Raw genomic sequence first — 19480 nt, 5'->3', positions numbered from 1 at the left:
TTGTCTCGCATACACTTATCGTGAATGACATTTTCCGGCTTTATTTGTTTACGCCCGCTATGGGTACACCGCTTTGTAACTCAAGGAAGAATTGACGCTAGGTGATCATATTTGTAGGAATAATATCTAGGCCAAGTTCGATAAACAGCAAGATAGCTTTAAGGACTTATTATTTATTGCCCTTGCATTATAAAACATTCTCGAATTTGACAGAGGATAACGGGATATCGTAATTCATCGTAATTGAATGTTATGGGTTGTTCGTTGTCATAATTTTGGTCATTATACTTATGTGTTCATCAATCATAAGGACTGCATAAGTTTGTATATACTTTTATTGCGTGTTACTGGTTCGATGGCTACATGAGAAGTGAAGCAAATATACGTTATTACAATCAGTATCAAATATGTCAAGGGAAGTAACTAGTACATGGTAGATACACAACATAAGCAAATGGATCAAGAGTTAATCATCTTAATATCATGACATTCGTATAGATGTTTCAATTATGCTGTAAAACATGTTTGAACAGACACACAATACAAACATTACTGTGCGATACCTTTATTGAAGTAATATTTTAGTTATAAAATATTAATTATTGGTTTATATCTGTATTGCAGTGTAATGGCATATGATCATTTCAAAAATGTGTTTATGTGTTATCCCGGTGTGTTATATTACTTAATTGTAGAGAGCACTTAATCGTTTGTTTACTTGCCAATATGATGGCGCAGGGATATAGAAATGGGTCTGTCCGTCCGTCGTCTCTCTGTCTGTCAGTCCGTCCGTCCGTTAGTCAGTCTGTCATTCCGTCAGTATGTCACAAAACTTTGCATGGCTTTAGCTCAGAAACTATATAAGATATTAACATGAAACTTCATTGGTTTATAGATAAAACTTAGGGGAAGTGCCGCGCACATTAACCATGACCATACACTTTCTTCAATAAGATTTATTTCTCTTTGTTTTTGTACGATGTTAACTTTCAGGGCTTTATCTCAGATATCATACAAGACTTCAACATGAAACTTCGTGGGTGTATTGATATTAAGGAGGCGAAGCAACCATAATCATACACATTCAAAAATAAGAGTTATTGCCTTTATATATATATCAGGAGAATTACAATGAATAGACACAATTACCCTACACTTAAATAATTTGTTTATGATTATACCATACATCAAGGCATCTGCACCCATCCATAAACAAACTTTATTTGGCGGGGGATATCAATTCAAGGAATTTACTTGCTTATTTTAAAGTATGCGTTATGTCGATTGCTCGAATGTTTTCAACTTGTCACGCATACACTTATCGTTTAAGTAGCCTTATGACATTTCCGGCTTTATTTGTTTACGCCCGATATGGGTATACCGCTCTCTTACTCAAGGTAGTATTGAAGCTCGGTTATAATATTTGTAGGCATACTAACTAGGCTAAGATTGGTAGTAGGCCAGATTGCTTTAAGGACGTATGATTTATTACCCTTGAATTAAAAAATGCTCAAAATTATTTGTATACATATTGTAAGGGTTCGTAAAACACTATTAAACGCAACCCAAAGCTATATCTATTGGGAATAAAGTAATTTCTTACTTACATATGTGTCATATATGTGTCTCCAAATGTAGTTTAGTTTCAACCTAGTAAATTTTCATCGATTACCCTGAAAGCCTAAGGCTTATTCAAACACCCCCAAGTACTTTTCCTTGGTAGAAGCAGTTATTGCTGTCTTTAGAGGAGACATAAAGACTGGTAGTCGAAACCGTGAACTCTCGATCGCTAGGCGGACACCATATCCGCTACGCCATGGCGATCTTGGATTAAAAATTAATACATGTACATGTTATCTCAAAATTTAATTCACCTCCGAGAACTTTTTTACATTATAATGCTTCCGACAAACATTAAAACCTAAACCTAAAATGCGTCAAACAAAAAACAAAGCATCGACACGAAATACAATGGTTTATTTGTTATTAAAGCTTTAACAGTTTTCCATCTGCGCATGCTGTACTACGAGATCAAGCGATACATTTAACGGACAAAAAATAAATAACCGAAACCAAGACACTCGCTGTGTATTCAACGAAACAAAACAATAACATTATCAAAACTACCCATGCTGTTCGGCTAGTCTTTACATTATTGTAACAATATCAGCTACTTCATACTTGAATAGGACCATTGGTTTCCTTGACAAACGTTTAGTCCGCCAATGCCCACCGTTAATATAGTAACAGCTATCAAGTTACTTGTTATACATGTATATATACAGGAAATGTTATATTTTTGTAAATTTAATTTTAATCTTTTGGTAAGTTTAATTTATAGGTCATATAAGTATGTTACAGAAAATCAGTTCAGTCGAACATTGAAAACACTAGATACATTCATCCGTCAATACATGATTATAGAGTTAAACAATATATTGAACATGTCCATTGCAGGATAACCGTAGAAAGGGTTGTCACTTAGTCATAAGAACGACAAAGATTAATTAAATACAATTCCATTGCAAATTGAACCACGAATTGAACGCGTACTTTCGTCACATCATATCATTTTTTAGATACGTCAGGCTTAGGATAAGGAATATTTATGTTTGCAATAACCACGAACTAATCCTAATATTTCCTCAATGACGTAGGGATGATTTCGAATTTGAATGATTCCTTTTCCAAATGCGCTTTTCTTTCCCACTTTAACGCTTAAGTTATCACCATGACAACTAAATTTTCGTATCCAAGGTAAAAGGAATGTCGCTATACACAATTTTGTATCTTTGTCCAGTATTCTCATCTGTCCTTCTTCCACCACCAACATCCGTTCTCCCACTATTTTGCTTTTTGATGCGAGAGGAGTGTTCTCAATTTGGACATGGAAGTGATCACCTGAAACTGAAAAAGGTTTTGCGATGTATTGAAAAATGGTTAATGGATAAAATAGTTTGTTACGTCAAGTATTCAAATGTTAACGAAGGCATGATAATCGGATAGTGTTCAATGGCTTACTTATAACTTTACCACTGCTCTCTCATATGACGTTAAATAAGTACACGTTTTGTTGCAATGCATTTAATGCGAGCACACATATTTTGTTTTATTATATAAAACAATCACAATAAAAATTACATTCCTCCAAGATTTGCATATCTGAATGTTCCATAATATCACATTCATGAAATGCATGTACTCTTAACTGAAACAGTATTTACGGCATGTTTTTCGCATAAATATATTCTTTAGTTTCTTTGTACATTACCCATTTGTAATTTACGTGGTTCTTCTGGAGTTCGTGCCTCGCCTCTTTTGTTCTGGTGCATACGTCTAGGTGATATTCCAATATCTGTTAAGTCGGGTGGTCGAATTCCCGGAGTGCTTTTCGTGGTGACGGATTCAGTTTTCGCACTATTGGTTACGTTAACATGAACATTTGCATGGTTAAAATGTGTGGTTTCGTTTAATGATGGTTCCGACAACTGTCTGCGACGATTTATTTCTGCACCTTTCTTACTTAAACTTGTATTTGGCTCGTTAACATAACCAGAGATATAACTAAACTTAGAAGATCCGGTATTTGGAAGTTCAGGCAATTTTCTTATTAACCTACAGATGGGGTGATTTGGATCATTAACATAAGTGTGAAAATTTGTCACATTAACGTCTCCACAACTACCATGTTTCCTTGGCAAGTCAAGCAAGTCCCCTCTGACATCAGTACATGCGGAAATCTTGCCGTTGACTTTGAAAGATTTCATTTGTTCTTCTTTTGCAAGGTCACTTACTTCATTAAAAGAAGAGTAAATATAGACCACATCACTTGTATCCTCATATGAGTCTCTGCATACTTTGGGCGGAGGCATATCCGTTCGACCGCAAGCAGATATATCGGGCGCACTGCTAAAGGAAGGACGCTTTAACGCGTCAAGATTTTTTGGCATGAAACTAAGAGACGGTGATTTTTTTACGTCGTTATTATCGAGAACGCTGTGATGAGTATCGACAAACAAAGATTTCCAGCAACCATCCGTCCAGTCGGCCTGATTGAAGTTGTCTGGAGCTGCTCGTTCAGTGCTTTTGAGAACAATATTGGCTGTAACGTCGACATAATTGACAACTGTTTTCTCCGACCTGTTCGCAACATCATCATAGCCAGTGTAAATACTCGCTTCTTTGTCCGTGTGAACGACAACAGGCGTAACGTTATCCGAAGTTTTGCGGTTATTCGATGCTAAGATATTTACGTAATCATGCTTAACCGTATCCTCACATCTAACCGCTTTAATGTTAATGTTATGGCCTTTTAAGAGTCTAAAATTATTATGAAGCGGCACGCAATTCTTGCACAGCGGCTGGGAGCATTCCACACAGTAAAAAGTCTCATCACTATATGTGCCACATATATCGCACATATTTAAACGTTCGCCTTTTTTAGTCCTGATATCATCCATCAGCCTTAGTTATTCAAGAAACGACGTTGACTACTTAAATTTCATGTATACATTGTATTAATAGTAGAACCGCTCCTTTTAATGCGCATTGTTTGAACGCACATGAATGTTCGACTGTGCGAAATAACATCGTGTTGCACTTGACCCTATAAAGGGGCAAATTCTAAACTGACACATTCGATTTAAAAAGATACGAAACTCATGCTATTGAATAAGATTATTCACATTCGATACGTACTTCCGTGTATATTACACTTTATGTTTTCCGATGTTTCTACTTCACATACTAAGAAAGATGAGACAGAAAATACAATTTAAGTAAAAAGATAACACTAATTTCGGAAAGGAAAGTAAAAAAAGTAACGCATTCGTGATGCAAGTTATCCGGACAGTTTATATACCTCTCTCTCTCTTACTGTGCGTAAAGTAATTACGGAATCTATATGATTACAGAATAAATTTGCTTTCCGGAGCCTAACTTGAAATTTAAAGAGTTTTCGCCTTGAGATTTGATAAGCATGAAGTATTAATTATGAGGATGTGAATTGCATGTAAAATACAACTATTGGTTTCATATTTGAGAGTTATAGCCCTTTGATAATTTTTCATTTTAGTATCCAGATCTCATGACGAGATATGCAGTGCACAAGGACCATATCTATAGCTTCCATAAATTGAAAGTTATTGTCATGTGTTAATCTTTTACATACACATTTTAATGGGGCAAACTATACGACGTACTTGAACTTCTCAAAACTGAACTGAAAATTTCCTCTAGCGACAAGCGGATCGGGTGGGGTGGGGTATTGTGGGCAAGACAATGACAATTCTAGTTATAATTGGTATCTAAAGGAGTCCTCTCTCATCGTGTAAAAAGTGATAACACAAGATTTCATGTAAAAATAGTACAACTGGTTATAAGGGGCTGGTAGTAGTACTTGTATATGCCTTAACTGTTAAGGCATATACAAGTACTACTACCTGCCCATTAAAAAATGTATTATTGTGGAATCACAAATCTCTGACATGAAGTACAGAAATGAAATCAACTATAAATATGCAATTTTTATAATGCGAGTTGCGGATATTTGCATTCTTTTAATGAAAGAAAAGGGTAAATGTTCATTTATACTAGGATATTGATAAAATATTAATCTTTAAACGATTTTCCCATGTATTGGGTTTAAGTCGTCATTAGTCACTGCGTTATATTCAGTCAAGCTCTATTTCCATTGAAGAAACTGATCAATAAAATCAAGAAAATCAAGCGAAAGATGCCATTCTTGCTTTGGCGAATTCTGGTAATATGCGCAGGATTTCAACCTGTGAACTCCTGATCCCAAATCAGAGTCATACCATTTGGCAACTTTTCCCGAATATAAATAAGATGTTATTGGTAGTTCAGTCGGATTAATTTCTTTGTATTGTATTTTATATTAGATGCCGATTCAAACATGGAAATTAGTCAGCTGTTATGGCGTATCGATCTTTGTATCTGTGTCGATGCATTTACTTGAAATACAAATTCAACGTTGACTGTCATTCATTGTTTACAATACTTTACTGAGGAAAAATCGGAATCGATTATTAATAATTTATTTCCTGTAATGGAACTTTTATATAACTTATGAGCGAATTACACTTTCAAATAATGCTCGTCTTCTTCTTTCTATGAGTATGACTTAAAAGCATGTCTTAATATTTGTATTCAATAGATATTCACATAACAAATGTAACAATTTAGCATGAACCAGAATTAAATAATACGATTTTATGCGTACGTGTTTGTTCTAACGTATTCCATAACCTACAAATTAGAATATGTTAACAATTAACGCACGGTATGACATTGCTTTGTTTAGCTCTGTCGCATGTTTTTTTATACAGCATTGTGCATGGTTTCAATGTCCTTCAACTGAGTAATGAGACAGCTGCGCAGCTGTAAACGATATACAATTATGTCCCTCTTCTACTTTCGATAAATATCACTTAAAGGCTTTTTATATTATTTGTTTAAAAATAAAATGAAAACACAAGGAAGCATAATAATTTACTGAAATGTATGGAAACACAATCACTCTAATCGTACAGATGAATGTATGCCATAAGCAAAGATGTCAGTCTTTTTTTCTTAAAGAGATAGAGTACTTTCAGAAGCAATGGTCGTCCTGTCTTACAGTGTATGTACAGCTTTCATGTCTATACGAAACATAAGAGCATGCTCAGTAACTTGATTCAAACAATCGAAAGTATAGTATTTCAAATCTGTATACAATTTATGCGCAGACAATGCTAAATAAAAATAGTGATGTGGAACAAGTATATATTACTATTTTTATTTAGCACACAGCGTTAGCTTAAAGCTTGATTATTTAGAACAAAACATAAATGGATAAGCTTCTTAACACTGTAACAGTAAAACAGAAAAAAAAACAAAAATAGATTCAAACTAAAATTGTATTGTATTTTTCTGGATTCTTCATTATTTCATTGCTTGCCCATAGGTATTACATAAATGCCAAGTAAACAAATATTTACAAAAAAATGTTGATTCAGCATAACGTTTTGTATTGCGACATTTACACTGTATGCAATTTCACAAATGTAGACTGATCTACATACATATGACCTGGCACGATTTGTCATTTTATAACGTACTTTGCTGAGTAAGATAGTTGAACATAAAGGATAAAACATATTATACCATATCTTTAAGATCGTTCGATTCGCTATTACGCTATGACGATATATTATTTATCGCGTATTTTCATTGATTGTACATTTAACATGAACTCTGTAGTGTCTTAATTTACCGTTTAACAATATTGAGTCATATTGTCATCTGATGCAGAAGTTTTTGTAAAGGAATACAAAAATGCGGACAAAGGCTTTTAAACACATTTTTGCTTTGTGATTATAAAGGTTCATGTACAACAGCTCTGGTGCAAAAGGAGATTGTATCAAGGATAGATCTAACCAACTCATGTTTTAAAGTCAACTTTTAAAATAGAAAATGGCTTCTTCAGGTGAGAAACTCTCGTCAAAATCCGAAAGACGTTTGTATAAGGCAAGTGACAATTTGTGTAAATAAGACAAGATTCACTTTAAACAACACAATACATACAAACAGATAAATGTATGGGAACCGCATTTGAATGCTAAGTGTGGGAGAGATGAATTAAGCTTCACGTGTTCTTTAAGTTTTCTTCGTATAACAGTGTTTGTGAATTAATTCACGTATCTGTATTATTGCTTGTGGGTTGCTCTGTATGAATATTTTTCCTTTTCTAAAAACATGGGTTTTACCAACGTCAAAATATAATTTATCCCCATTATGACCATAGCAGCGAATCCACTCCAAAGGAAAGGTCATTCTATACGCTTTAGTGTCTTTATCTAAGAAGATTATCTTGCCTGGTGCCACTACAATTACACGTTCTCCGACGAGTTTGTTCTTCGTTGCCAGAGATCTGGGCAGCACCGAAACGTCAAAAAGACTCTCTGCAAAATGATATTATAATGATAATGTAAAGATAAGTAATTATTACGTTTTTCTGTTTTAGCATCATTTTGTTGATATTATTTACGAATGCATATCATCTAGTCTTATTACAATATATATTTTTACAATTTGATGCACACCATGTTCATTGACTTATTATACAGACAATTATAAAACACAATGGTTGTATACTTATCCCATTAAGAGGTATATTAATGTTGCAACTCGTTAACACTCTAAATGGCTGTTACTAGCATTTGTCTTTGCTTCGTGCTTTTAATTTAAACATGTTGTCAATCGTTCCTTCAGTATACAATTCTACGAATGTGTTCAATAAGCGCATTGTATTAGTTTTTTTCATCAGTATGAATGTTTAATTTATCAATTACCTTGTATAGATATGCAGGTAACGTCGTTGATGTCTGAATAAATATTTGACAAAGTTTCTCCTTTTCTTGAATCTTGGTTTATGCGTGAATTTTCGTGAAATGACATCTCTGACTTGTTGTAATAGGAATTCGCTTTACGCAATCTGTAATCACCGCATGGTCTATTGTTTTTTAGTTGATCAACCGAGTGGCCAAAGCTAACATCTTCATCCTGAAAATATATATTGTCTTCTTGATTTTCAGCCATGTCTGCAGACTCGGAAAGTAATCTTAACCTTACGTACGGTGCATCCAGTCTGTCCTTAGCTAGGGTAGAGTATAGTTGGTTGTTATTAGGCACACAGTCTGGTGTACTAAACCATTTGTTCTGTACTATCGGTTCGGTATTTGGGCTCGAATAGTCGTTTCTTGCAGAAAACAGGGAAACTTGATCAATGCAAAAGTCGGACGTTTCGTTACTATTAATAACCTCTTCTTTATCCCTCGCACACGATTCAGTTTTTTCAATAATTGTCTGTACGTCACTGGCTTTATTTCTAACTTCATTTCTCATACAAGTAAACGTTGTCATAGTATCTTCTTTAAGAAGTTGAAACCTATTATGCACATGAGCACAATTTCTGCACATCCATTGGAAACATTTATTGCAGTATAATATGTCATGGCAAAAGATGTCACAAATATCACACTGTTTGACTGAATTCAGAGTTTTACATTCGTTACTATCCATCGTTTATTATCAAGACACACGATTATTAGATAGTGGATGTAAATATCATCTCATGTTAAAACCGCTGTGATAATTGTTTGAAATAGAAAGATGAGGAAACTTTATAACATAAAGCCTTTTTGTTTTCACTTCATATTTGTTTAACACTTAATTAGGCCCGAAAGGAAATTTATTTTACAGAATCAACTATGGCAGACACATGCTAAATAATCTATTATTTAGATACACAATCAGTATGTTTTTATAGTTAAACATGAATGTCCGCCTTTTTAAATTGGTAAAGAAGGTAAACGTAATCTGTTATTTTGAGGGTTGCAGTAATTAGTGATAGTAAGTGTTAAATGGTACTGATGGTCAAAACATTTCCTAGTGAAACGTATAATCAAACCCGTTTATTACGCGGGTCGGGTTTAGCGACTTCTGGATTTTGTTTATAAACAAACCTGCGTGATGGAGATTAAGTTGTTTCATTTTTCGTTGTACCTGATCCTTTTTTCAAATAAGCAATAATGGCCAGTTCCTCACTCATTATACGAGCAGAACATATTTGATACAGGGTTTTCAAGAAAATAATGCATACAATTCTTAAGTTAATCCAAACAAAATTACTTGAATATATGTACTTTATAAATCACGTTATAAATTCATGTTTCAGAACTGTATCAGAGATATAAATAAAAAACTTACATTAAAGATAGCCAGTAATAACGAATATAAAGCTGCGCTATTCTAGAATGATCCGAATATAACAATACGAAAATATGGGCCTCCGAATAAGGAATTGGTGTCCAGTAAGTTCTTTATTCGGAACCCTGTATTCCGGACGCACATTTTCGGATATTTTATGTTTTAGATGGTGAGTATGTTTTTTAAGCTTGATTATGTTATATGGACATTTTTTGCAACATTTCAACTGTATTTTTATTTAGCGATAAACGCTGAGAACAAGTATTATAAATACAGGCATTACTCAGACATAAATTCACAGTAACCAAACAGAACTAAATATCAATGAAAGTAATGGTATATGTAAGTTAGAAATTACAATTGCGTATTGCAATACATTTCGACCTAGTTTTATTAAATCATTACCAAGTTCGTTCTTCAACTTGAATTAGGAATAAGGAACTGGTTCCATATTCCTCATTCAAATCGAATTAGGAACTGGCATTTTCTTACTAAAAATTATTAACATGAACCAAATGAACAAATACATAAGAGAAAAACATAAAACATGTAGGTTGGGTTTCACACACATTAATTGCAGTACATCTCTACTTAGTTTTATTTAATGATAACCCAGTTCCTTTTTCGGGTTCAATAGGGGAAAAAAGGACTGGTTCCCTATTCCTTATTCAAATCGAATAAGGAAATGGTATTTTCTTACTTAAAATAAATTGATAGGAACCACATAGACCGATAAATCAATGAAAATCATTGTAAATGTAGGTTGGGTATTAAGATATGTTTGTAGTACAGATCTACTTAGTTTTATTTAATGATAAACTAGTTCCATATTTGGTTTAAATATAATAATCGTGGGCCGAGTTTGTTGGTCGCCGGATGTACCATTGGTCTTCATGAGCGAGCAAACGCACGTATACACTCTTCAGCTTGTATGCGCGCAAGTCTTTGCATTATAAAATAAAAATAAAATATTGAGGCATCTCGATAAAACTTTCAATTCATATAGAGGCACCTGGACATTTAACATTAACAATGTGACGATTTTGCAAAGAATTAAACTTCAATCCAAATGACCTTTTTTTCGTAGCAATTATGAACGCAGTTTTAAATACATGAAAGCTCTTATGACACTTTTTGAAGCCTTTTATTCACACTTGTCTACGATACATTTTACTTAACACAAAGGGTACACAACCTATGTATGAAATAATTACCAACAGGAGTGCCAAGCTGTCACGAGATGCGCCTGTTGGAAGGTTTTGGACAACTTGATAACTTTACCATTTGAGTGACAAAATGACATATCTTCGAAAATTAAGCAACACATAAATTTACCATTTGAGTGGCAAAATGATCGGATGAAAACTACTTCAATTAGAGTTCGGACAACATGCTAAATGCTTGAAATGCACTAATTGACCTCGTGACCTATATTTGAACTTGACCTAGATATCATTTAGACTCAAGTTCTGACTAAATTTGGTGAAGATTGGATGAAAACTACTTCATACTTGAATTAGAGAGCGACACCATGCTAAATCCTCGAAATGCACTAAAAGACCCCAGTGACCTTGTTTTTGACCCGACATAACCCATATTCAAACTTTACCTAGATATTGTCTTGATACAATTTCTGACCAATTTTGGTGAAGATCGGATAAAAACTATTTGAATTAGAGAGCGGACACTGCTGTGGACGCCGCCGCCCGCCGCCGACCGTCGCCGCCGCCCGCCCGCCGCTGCCCGCCGCCGCCCGCCCGCCGCCGCCCGCCAAGGGTGATCTTATAATACGTCCCGTTTTAAAAACGGGCGTATAAAACGAGTCTACACCAGGTTGCATAAATACATGATCAACTATTTTTAATAACATTGAAACAAACGAATGGCGATTTATTTTGGTATGCATTTTCATATAACACGGGATACGAATGTGCAGTTATTTCATAATTATACATAATTATAATCATACGTAGAAACTCATTTTTATTTAAAATTGGCTATGCCATATCAGCCAACTGCACTTTTGGCAAACTGAATGTGAAAGTCTTCAACATTTATTTTGGTAATGTAAGCGTCTCAATAAATTTACAGCAGATTTGTCTTCTGGCTATAATCGTCTTGCGAACTGTCTAAATATGCTCTCTTTTATACTGGGACATGCAATACAAACGGACCCTTAAACCATATATCCATGTTGATACAAATGTATATTTATAATAGTTGAATAAACCAAACTAGACCAACGCTTAAAGCTGCGAAATCGTACCTGTCCTTACATTGACTTGTTCTAACTGAAAATAATTTGTTTAATGATTTGTGGCAGTGTTAAGAATTGGAACTATTTTAAGGCTTGTTCACTAGTTGTGAAAAGAAGTAATGTATTGTAAAATATGCCTTTCCAAAATGCTGTTTATATTGCCACCGCTTCTCCAGTAGTTGTGAAACAAAACATGATAAGTAATGTATTTTCAAATATTTCTTTAGGAAATGTTGTTTATATTGCAATATAAAAGCGTTTGTATGGTAAAATGTAAAAGACATGTTGTTATATGCATATTTTGCCTGTTATTATGTACGGTGTGGAGTAGGATGCCCTAGACCCACATACACATATGCACGAGGTAAATACACTGTATTGAACGGAAAAAATGAATAAATAAATAATTATTATGGATATAATAATACTGATCAAACGAAGGTTGACCATGATGCTAGGGCGGCAATAATCTGATATAACAGGTTTGACAACAGTAATTTTTTATGACCATGGACCAAGATTAGACAGTGCCTTTATAAAGCCTCATGTTGACATAAGCATCGACATAAAACATGGTTCACCATAGATATTACGTGGTCATTTTAAGACGAACAATGTCGACCATGTTTTAACTTGTCAAAAATGTTTTGACTGTATTAACTTTACATGGGTATTGGGTACAAAGGTCTTGAATGCAAAGAGGTCAAAGTTGGTCAACCGTAAATAAAACATACGAAAACGAATGATAAACTGTGTGTAATCGCATATAATGTGATTATATTACATTATAATATAAATAACAAAGCATATTTATATATTGCAGTGTACGCGTTTTATTTTATTGGATATATCGGTAAACACAGTTTTGACACTATTCAAGTTATTGTTTGTGCAATTGTTACTTTTCTAATCAGTAAATTTGATACATAAATGCATGTTTTATAGTCAATAGTTATCTTCCGGGCACATGTCTGAGTTCATAAAAGGTGCATACATGGGTGTATACTAGACTACATACACAGTCTCATAACTCAGCTGATTGCATAATACCTTCACAAATAGCAACCCATTCTTACGGTATTTTAGAAGATCGTTACACTGAGACAGGACATGTCTCGTACCTTCCTGAAATTTACATAGTACATTGGCGATATCTCAGCACTCGCCCTCACTATATTCATATTTTGTATGCGGGGCAAGTGTAGATTATTCGCATAAAGTGGTCACGAATATCCAATTAAAAGCATAGGTCGGTTTAATACATTTTTCTCTGTAAAGTATAGAATTCTTCATTGTTTAATCCCTTTTCTCATAATCATTTATTTCTTATGAATGAACGAGACAACAATCTCAACCATTCTGTATTCACATTCCTTGTTTTCATTCTGTATAAAAGTCTTAAACCAGCGCATATTAATGTACTGCACTTAAATAGCGAGGGTTCTGCTGACAGCAATATGAGAACAACTTTTCATAAATGTGTTCCGCCTGTTGACATTTGACGTAAACTTTACCTTCACCAAATACAAATGTCCGTCCAATCTCAAAGTACAGCACATCAGCACGTTGAATTCCAAATCTTCGAATGCAAGGTCGGGGAATAGTTAGTAAGGTGAGTTCGGTATCATTTTCTTTAAACAAAATCACCCTTTTCTCGATCACCAAGATCCGTTCGCCCACTATACCGCTTTTGGCTGCCAATGTTGATTCCTCCACAATCACATTAAAGCGATCAACTGCAAGATAATTTGCTTATTAATGTAATTTTGTTTAGGCGACTGAGCTAAGAAATTTAATTTGGTGTGTGATAAGAATGTTTTAGTAAAGTGTCTTAACGTGTATTAAAAAGGAAAGCTAAAATGAAACGAATGTGTGACAACGATTTCATATTTTGTATTTTAGATCGGAATACCCACATTTAATGACTGTTTTGAAAATGTGACAGCATTATATTTGTGGTTAAGTACTTTGTTTTCCATGATAAAACAATTTAAATGTGTGCACTGTTGGGTAAGTCTTTAGATTGAGGAAGGAAGTGCTGGGTGTTGGTTTCTTATTTGTTTTGGCTGAAACCTTTATCATAACATGATCTATGTTATAAAATCGGAATGTAACCTGTTGCAAATATTATAAGCTTAAGCATAAATTAAGTGTTCTATTACCGTTAATTACATGTTTAAACTAAAGTCTTCATTAATTTTGTAAACGTTAATGTATAAGAAAACTGTGAACGTACATATATACAGATATATACTCAAAGGAATACGAATGTGGTTGATTACTTATTTTGGAAACTGAAATGAAATGATTTGTCTCAGACCATGCGTACATAAATACCATAACTAATATCTTGCGGTATGCCATTCATGCTTAAACAATTTGTCATGCCACCATGGCAATAAACATGCGTGCAGGTGGTCGCAAAGCCAATACAAGCTGATTCACAAAGCCCTGTTGCTATCGTAAATGTCTAAGAGGTTTAAGTGGTTGAAGATACAAATACAATGTTACTGAAAATACATGAAAAAGATATATAATATTTTATACATGCTGCCAGCCTGCTTAATCTATATCGAAAATGCATAATATATTTCGCTGTGTATTTAATTTTTCAAGTAACTTAACATATCCAGAATATAATTGTCAAACAAATTGCTCTTCAGACTCATTAAAACAGCTTGTTTATCTTAAAAAACTAATTCTGACAACAGTCGCAATCTTTGATACTTATTTAAATCTATACTAAATATTTGACAAATGGCTGTTTAATAGCATACAAAACAAGCTACAATGTAAGAGCAAATATCATAATATATCTTAATCTATTTTGATAATTTATATTCACAATGAGTTATTGCTATTAAATCATACTTTGCAGTATTAAGCTTTTATACAAAGCAAAACAATGTTATTTTAAATCGTAATTCCGAATAAAGTAGAACCAAACGTTTTCTGAATGAAAGAAACTAAAAATGTAAGGTATTTACCAAGATTAAACGAACATATTTTGTTAGACAAGGTTGGATTAGAAACAAGCAACATTCTAGCAGACCGATCTAAAATATGTTGCTCAAAACGACTTAAATTAAATGCCATGAGCAATTAGTTCACTATGGTAAGTGCGTGATAATTATTCACCCCAAGCATGCCTAAATTTACCAAACATTATTATTATAAAGGAATTTTAGTAACCTTTATTCGGGGCTGCTGAAACTACCTCCATGTCAACTTCTTCGTATACGGCCGATACCACCTCGTCATAGACAGATACAACCCCCATATCGATCGCGTTCTTGTGTGCACAGGTATTTGTCTGATTCTCTGTTCGGAAAGAGCCTTTGGCGTTTAAATCATCATTTTCATAAACACCATCTATTTGAGGACAAGAGACATTGACACACGATGACAGCGCCTTTACTCGCAAACCCGCGTCTACGTCGCATTTTCTATTACAGGCTTTTGCACTAAGATGTAAATCTTTATTGATATAGGTTTTATCTATTACAGGAAACGGAATTTTTCCACGTGATGACAACGTCTGCACTTGCATGCTTGCGTGTACATCAGCGTAGTCATACACACTGCTTTCCGCGAAACTCTTTGAAGAACATTGCTTGGGACTTCTGGTTGTTATTGTATTGCATTCACCAAGATTTGGGTTGCATAAGTTTGATATGTTATGGCTTTTTAATAGGTTGAATTTGTTATGAATATGAACACACGTACAACACAAACTTTGTTCACATTTCTTGCAAAAGATAATGTCAGTTAACGACTTTTGTTCACATATATCGCACTCATAAAGCCCACCATCCCTTAAAACTGGTGTATAATCCATTTTGTTAAAAGTATTTGTCAGGAAACGTTTCGATTCCATTAAAAGCAGAACTATTTCCCATTTTAACTTAACGATTTAAATTACCGATTCTTCGTTATTTATGACAATTTTAGACATCAATGCTTCCGAGTACTAGAACAGTAATGGAGATTTAAACACGCTCCCGGAATTGTAAACAATACTACATTCACTGGATGTGGTGTGAAACCGGATAAAGTTTCATGACAGACTATGTCTCGCATTAAATGGAAGACGGTCCAAAATTCAAAGTTTAGAATTATTTTAAAGAATAGTGTTTATACATGTGTAGCATAGCATATGCATTTACTGATCCAGTCAAGAAAATTGAATGGCAAAAACCGCAAAAAACTGGTGCTAACCAATAAAAGGGACATTTATTAGTGCTCATAAACGAAAAGCTTCTTTAGATAATCTTGATAAAAATAAATAATTGTGTATACTAACTGATACAAATCGCAATATTTGAATAGAACATGCAATCTGAGATAATAAAAAAATCATTGTATTATATGGGGCTTATTATTTGACACGTTAAATATATGCATTATTAATGTAATTATAACATATATCTGGGTATAAATTCAAACAGTATTGTGTAGTTAAAAAGCGTCTGCAGTCACTCCTTAAAACGAGTTCGTTACCAACTGTGGTTTTTTCTTAATCTTTTGCTAATTGTTTTATATCAAATTTCGCATTTTGCATAGAATAATATTTGTTCGAACTTTATTAATATATTTATGCTTCAGTAAAGTGCATTTAAATAAAATATATGTAATTAACATTGAAGCAGTAACGCATTATACCGTTTATATAGTCCCTTTACATAGCCGCATAAACTTTATGCTGAACGAAATATGCTCCTTTAACAAATTAAATTGTTCGCTTGAATAGTTTACATACATTACGAGTAATATATACATAGCGTTTATAACATCTTACAACGTCCGACTACAATTGCTCAGCCTTTAAGAATGTTAAGTCTTGTACGAATTATTGCTTGCACTTCTACATAGTACATTTTCTGATTATTGGGCATGTCATCACAATTTTGTTTATGTATTGCTCATAATGTTTATTTGACGCGTTTAATGAAGTGACAGCAAATGTACACCGACAATAACTCAATTAATGCTGATTAGTATCAGTTCCTATGATGGAAAAATGGGTATATTTCACTCAACACTATTTTGTTTGTGAAAATAACTTTTAAAAGGTCCTTGGCTGGTTTGTTTTGTGATGTAATAAATTCGCACGAATGTTAAATGATATGTTTGTCAATTAAAGTCCATATTAGTATAAAAAAAAATCCCGCTCACATAGAGTATACATATTTACGTTTACAATGTGTGAAGCGAAAAATGTTCTATTATTTGAAGATTGAGAAATACCAGAATCTCTGAAATGCATAAAACTAACCTTCTTTTATGTGTCTTAAGGATTAAGAATGAAAGTATTTGTTGTTATTCTTTTTACTAAAATGTGTGCTTTATATAGTATGTAAAAAACAAACAAAAAATTATACAAATTTAAACCGTTCGGAATTTGTTCTTAGCCACTTTATTAAGTTATTGACACATATTCCGTCGTTCCATTTTCATATATTATGATGATTGGTGTACATTTGCGAAAATGTAAATTTTAAGCAAATATGGCGTGCATATAAATTCTTTTTACCTGTATCTGTACACTAATTTACATTAGAACGCGTTTGAACAGTATGGAATTAACTATGATTTATCTTCTCGCACGTGAACCCGGGAATTGAATTTTGAACACTAAAACGGCATTAAGCCCAAACATATGTCTATAAATAAATAGTAAAGCTATTTCACATTATTCGCGATTTTAATACTATGACGTTAAATGTAATCAACAGAAATTTTTCATTTAAAGTATGTTAAACAATAGCATAATGACCTCTTCGATTAGTTTCCTTTCTCGCTTTCAGTTGTCTACTCTATTATGGCTTTGACTTTGATGGGGATTCATTTTCCTTTTGTTAGAAATACAACTTTGTGTTTGTAAATGTTCATTTTGTCTCGATATCTCTGATCCTTTTAACGAAAGAGAAATATATATGTATATGCAGCAGTCATACCTTTAATATAAGTTTGATAATTTTTCCAAGAAAGTTTGCCTTTTGTTATTTAAGAAATATTTTTATGAGCATTGTCAAACTCAAGAACATTAAATTTACAACATTTCTAATTACTTTTTGCATGTGTATATTTAATGTCGTTTAGGTCTTATGATTTTTATATAAGTAGTTTTCAGTTGGTTATAACAATTGTCATTGGCGACACCGCATAATGTGGCCATATTTTGTTGAAATGATCTGGTGTGTAATGCTCATGCTTCAGATGAATATATGTAAATCTCCAAGGTCAATATAGCACTTAGCGGTAAACATAAAAAGTTCGCTTGTCTCCTTTATAAGTTTACAAGGGTTTTATAACTAATTGGAACTTATATAGATAGCACCAATAGCATATAAAGTTGGTAAATGCATTTAATGTCAAAATAGTATTTGAATGGCATAGATAAAAATCAGCTTATTGACATTTTTTTAACATTTAGTGGCAACTGCAGTCAAAAGATATGTTGTCTGTATAAATCAAAAGTAGCGAGTTGATTTCGTTGTTATTGGTTACGTGTAACTTATAAAGAGGATTTAAGGCTTTACAGGATTATTCGCTTCAGTTAGTTATCATCGTTTGAATCAGATTCCTTGTTTGCGCCAATACCACTATCAGTTGTAAATTCGGTGTCGTGAAGAATCTATCAGTTCCATTAACGGTCTTATTTTGAAACCGCTATCCACAATGCGATAAAACTCACCATATTGACCTTTTTTAAGTTAGATTGATTGTCTCTTGGAAAATAAACAAATATGGTAATTTGAGATTTTGGAAAGTAATGGTGGTGCCTTTTGAGTAATGTTGATATTCTTGTTAGTCTGTTTAATAACACACTTTCTTTAAACGTTCATGTTGAAAACATTTTAAGTAGTCTGATATCAGTAAGTTTGATTATCAAGATAATGTGATTAAAACTTTAATAAAATGCAATTTGGCCTTTGTAACGAGATTTTCGTTATGGCGCCCACTAAATAGATATGTGCTTATAGCAGCAAACTACAACTCAGCTATGGGATTAAACAAGAGCGTTTTGTTATGAAAGAATATTAACATAAACAGAAAGCTTTTTGCTTGCTACCCGGTCGCTTGAAAATTATATTGGTATAATTGAAATGCAATCAATATAACCGCTCCAGTGTTAATCCCCACACAGAGTATTCAGTAAACACCGTTACACCAATTGAAACTCTTCCAAATGGTTCAAGTACGCTACTTCTTGCGATTTACTATGGGCATTGGTCTTTCCAAATGAATAGGAAAAAACGAGAGCTATAGTATGAAACTGATATGCATTCGACAGAATGATCATTCAGTTAGGTATGTGAACAATCATTAAATACGTTTCAATACCAGACATGTATAAATCAGGTTGTACCTCGTTTACTTCGATGCTGCAAAATCTGTTACATATCTGCGAGTTTAAATGGTTATTGTAAGAAGGAGTACAGTCTTTGTGCC

At 33.5% G+C, this 19480-nt stretch overlaps 3 protein-coding genes across 3 annotated transcripts; all 3 read right to left on the bottom strand.

The window, feature by feature from the left end:
* Positions 1–1849: 1849 nt before the first annotated feature.
* On the bottom strand, positions 1850–6374 carry LOC127863657 (uncharacterized). The gene is made up of 3 exons (XM_052403283.1): positions 6242–6374; positions 3272–4606; positions 1850–2907 (listed from the first exon to the last, which is right to left on the bottom strand). Exons 2-3 carry the CDS (start codon positions 4458–4460, stop codon positions 2591–2593), a joined length of 1506 nt encoding a protein of 501 aa, XP_052259243.1. The 5' UTR covers positions 4461–4606; positions 6242–6374; the 3' UTR covers positions 1850–2590.
* A 123-nt stretch (positions 6375–6497) lies between these two features.
* On the bottom strand, positions 6498–9175 carry LOC127863658 (uncharacterized). The gene is made up of 2 exons (XM_052403284.1): positions 8352–9175; positions 6498–7961 (listed from the first exon to the last, which is right to left on the bottom strand). Exons 1-2 carry the CDS (start codon positions 9079–9081, stop codon positions 7657–7659), a joined length of 1035 nt encoding a protein of 344 aa, XP_052259244.1. The 5' UTR covers positions 9082–9175; the 3' UTR covers positions 6498–7656.
* Positions 9176–12854: 3679 nt separating this feature from the next.
* Positions 12855–15975, bottom strand: LOC127863665 (uncharacterized). The gene is made up of 2 exons (XM_052403288.1): positions 15218–15975; positions 12855–13761 (listed from the first exon to the last, which is right to left on the bottom strand). Exons 1-2 carry the CDS (start codon positions 15900–15902, stop codon positions 13439–13441), a joined length of 1008 nt encoding a protein of 335 aa, XP_052259248.1. The 5' UTR covers positions 15903–15975; the 3' UTR covers positions 12855–13438.
* Positions 15976–19480: the final 3505 nt, after the last annotated feature.

The sequence above is a fragment of the Dreissena polymorpha genome, unplaced genomic scaffold (assembly GCF_020536995.1).
Source record: "Dreissena polymorpha isolate Duluth1 unplaced genomic scaffold, UMN_Dpol_1.0 chrUn024, whole genome shotgun sequence".
Classification (NCBI taxonomy): domain Eukaryota; kingdom Metazoa; phylum Mollusca; class Bivalvia; order Myida; family Dreissenidae; genus Dreissena; species Dreissena polymorpha.
This window is presented reverse-complemented; position numbering and strand designations above follow the sequence as displayed.

Coding starts and splice junctions, on each gene's coding strand:
- LOC127863657 (XM_052403283.1), bottom strand. CDS start 4,460: ATGGATGATATCAGGACTAAAAAAGGCGAACGTTTAAATATGTGCGAT. Junction 2,908..3,271: donor ACCACGTAAATTACAAATGG/GTAATGTACAAA, acceptor AACCTTTTTCAG/TTTCAGGTGATCACTTCCAT.
- LOC127863658 (XM_052403284.1), bottom strand. CDS start 9,081: ATGGATAGTAACGAATGTAAAACTCTGAATTCAGTCAAACAGTGTGAT. Junction 7,962..8,351: donor TACCTGCATATCTATACAAG/GTAATTGATAAA, acceptor ATCATTTTGCAG/AGAGTCTTTTTGACGTTTCG.
- LOC127863665 (XM_052403288.1), bottom strand. CDS start 15,902: ATGGAATCGAAACGTTTCCTGACAAATACTTTTAACAAAATGGATTAT. Junction 13,762..15,217: donor TTCAGCAGCCCCGAATAAAG/GTTACTAAAATT, acceptor ATTATCTTGCAG/TTGATCGCTTTAATGTGATT.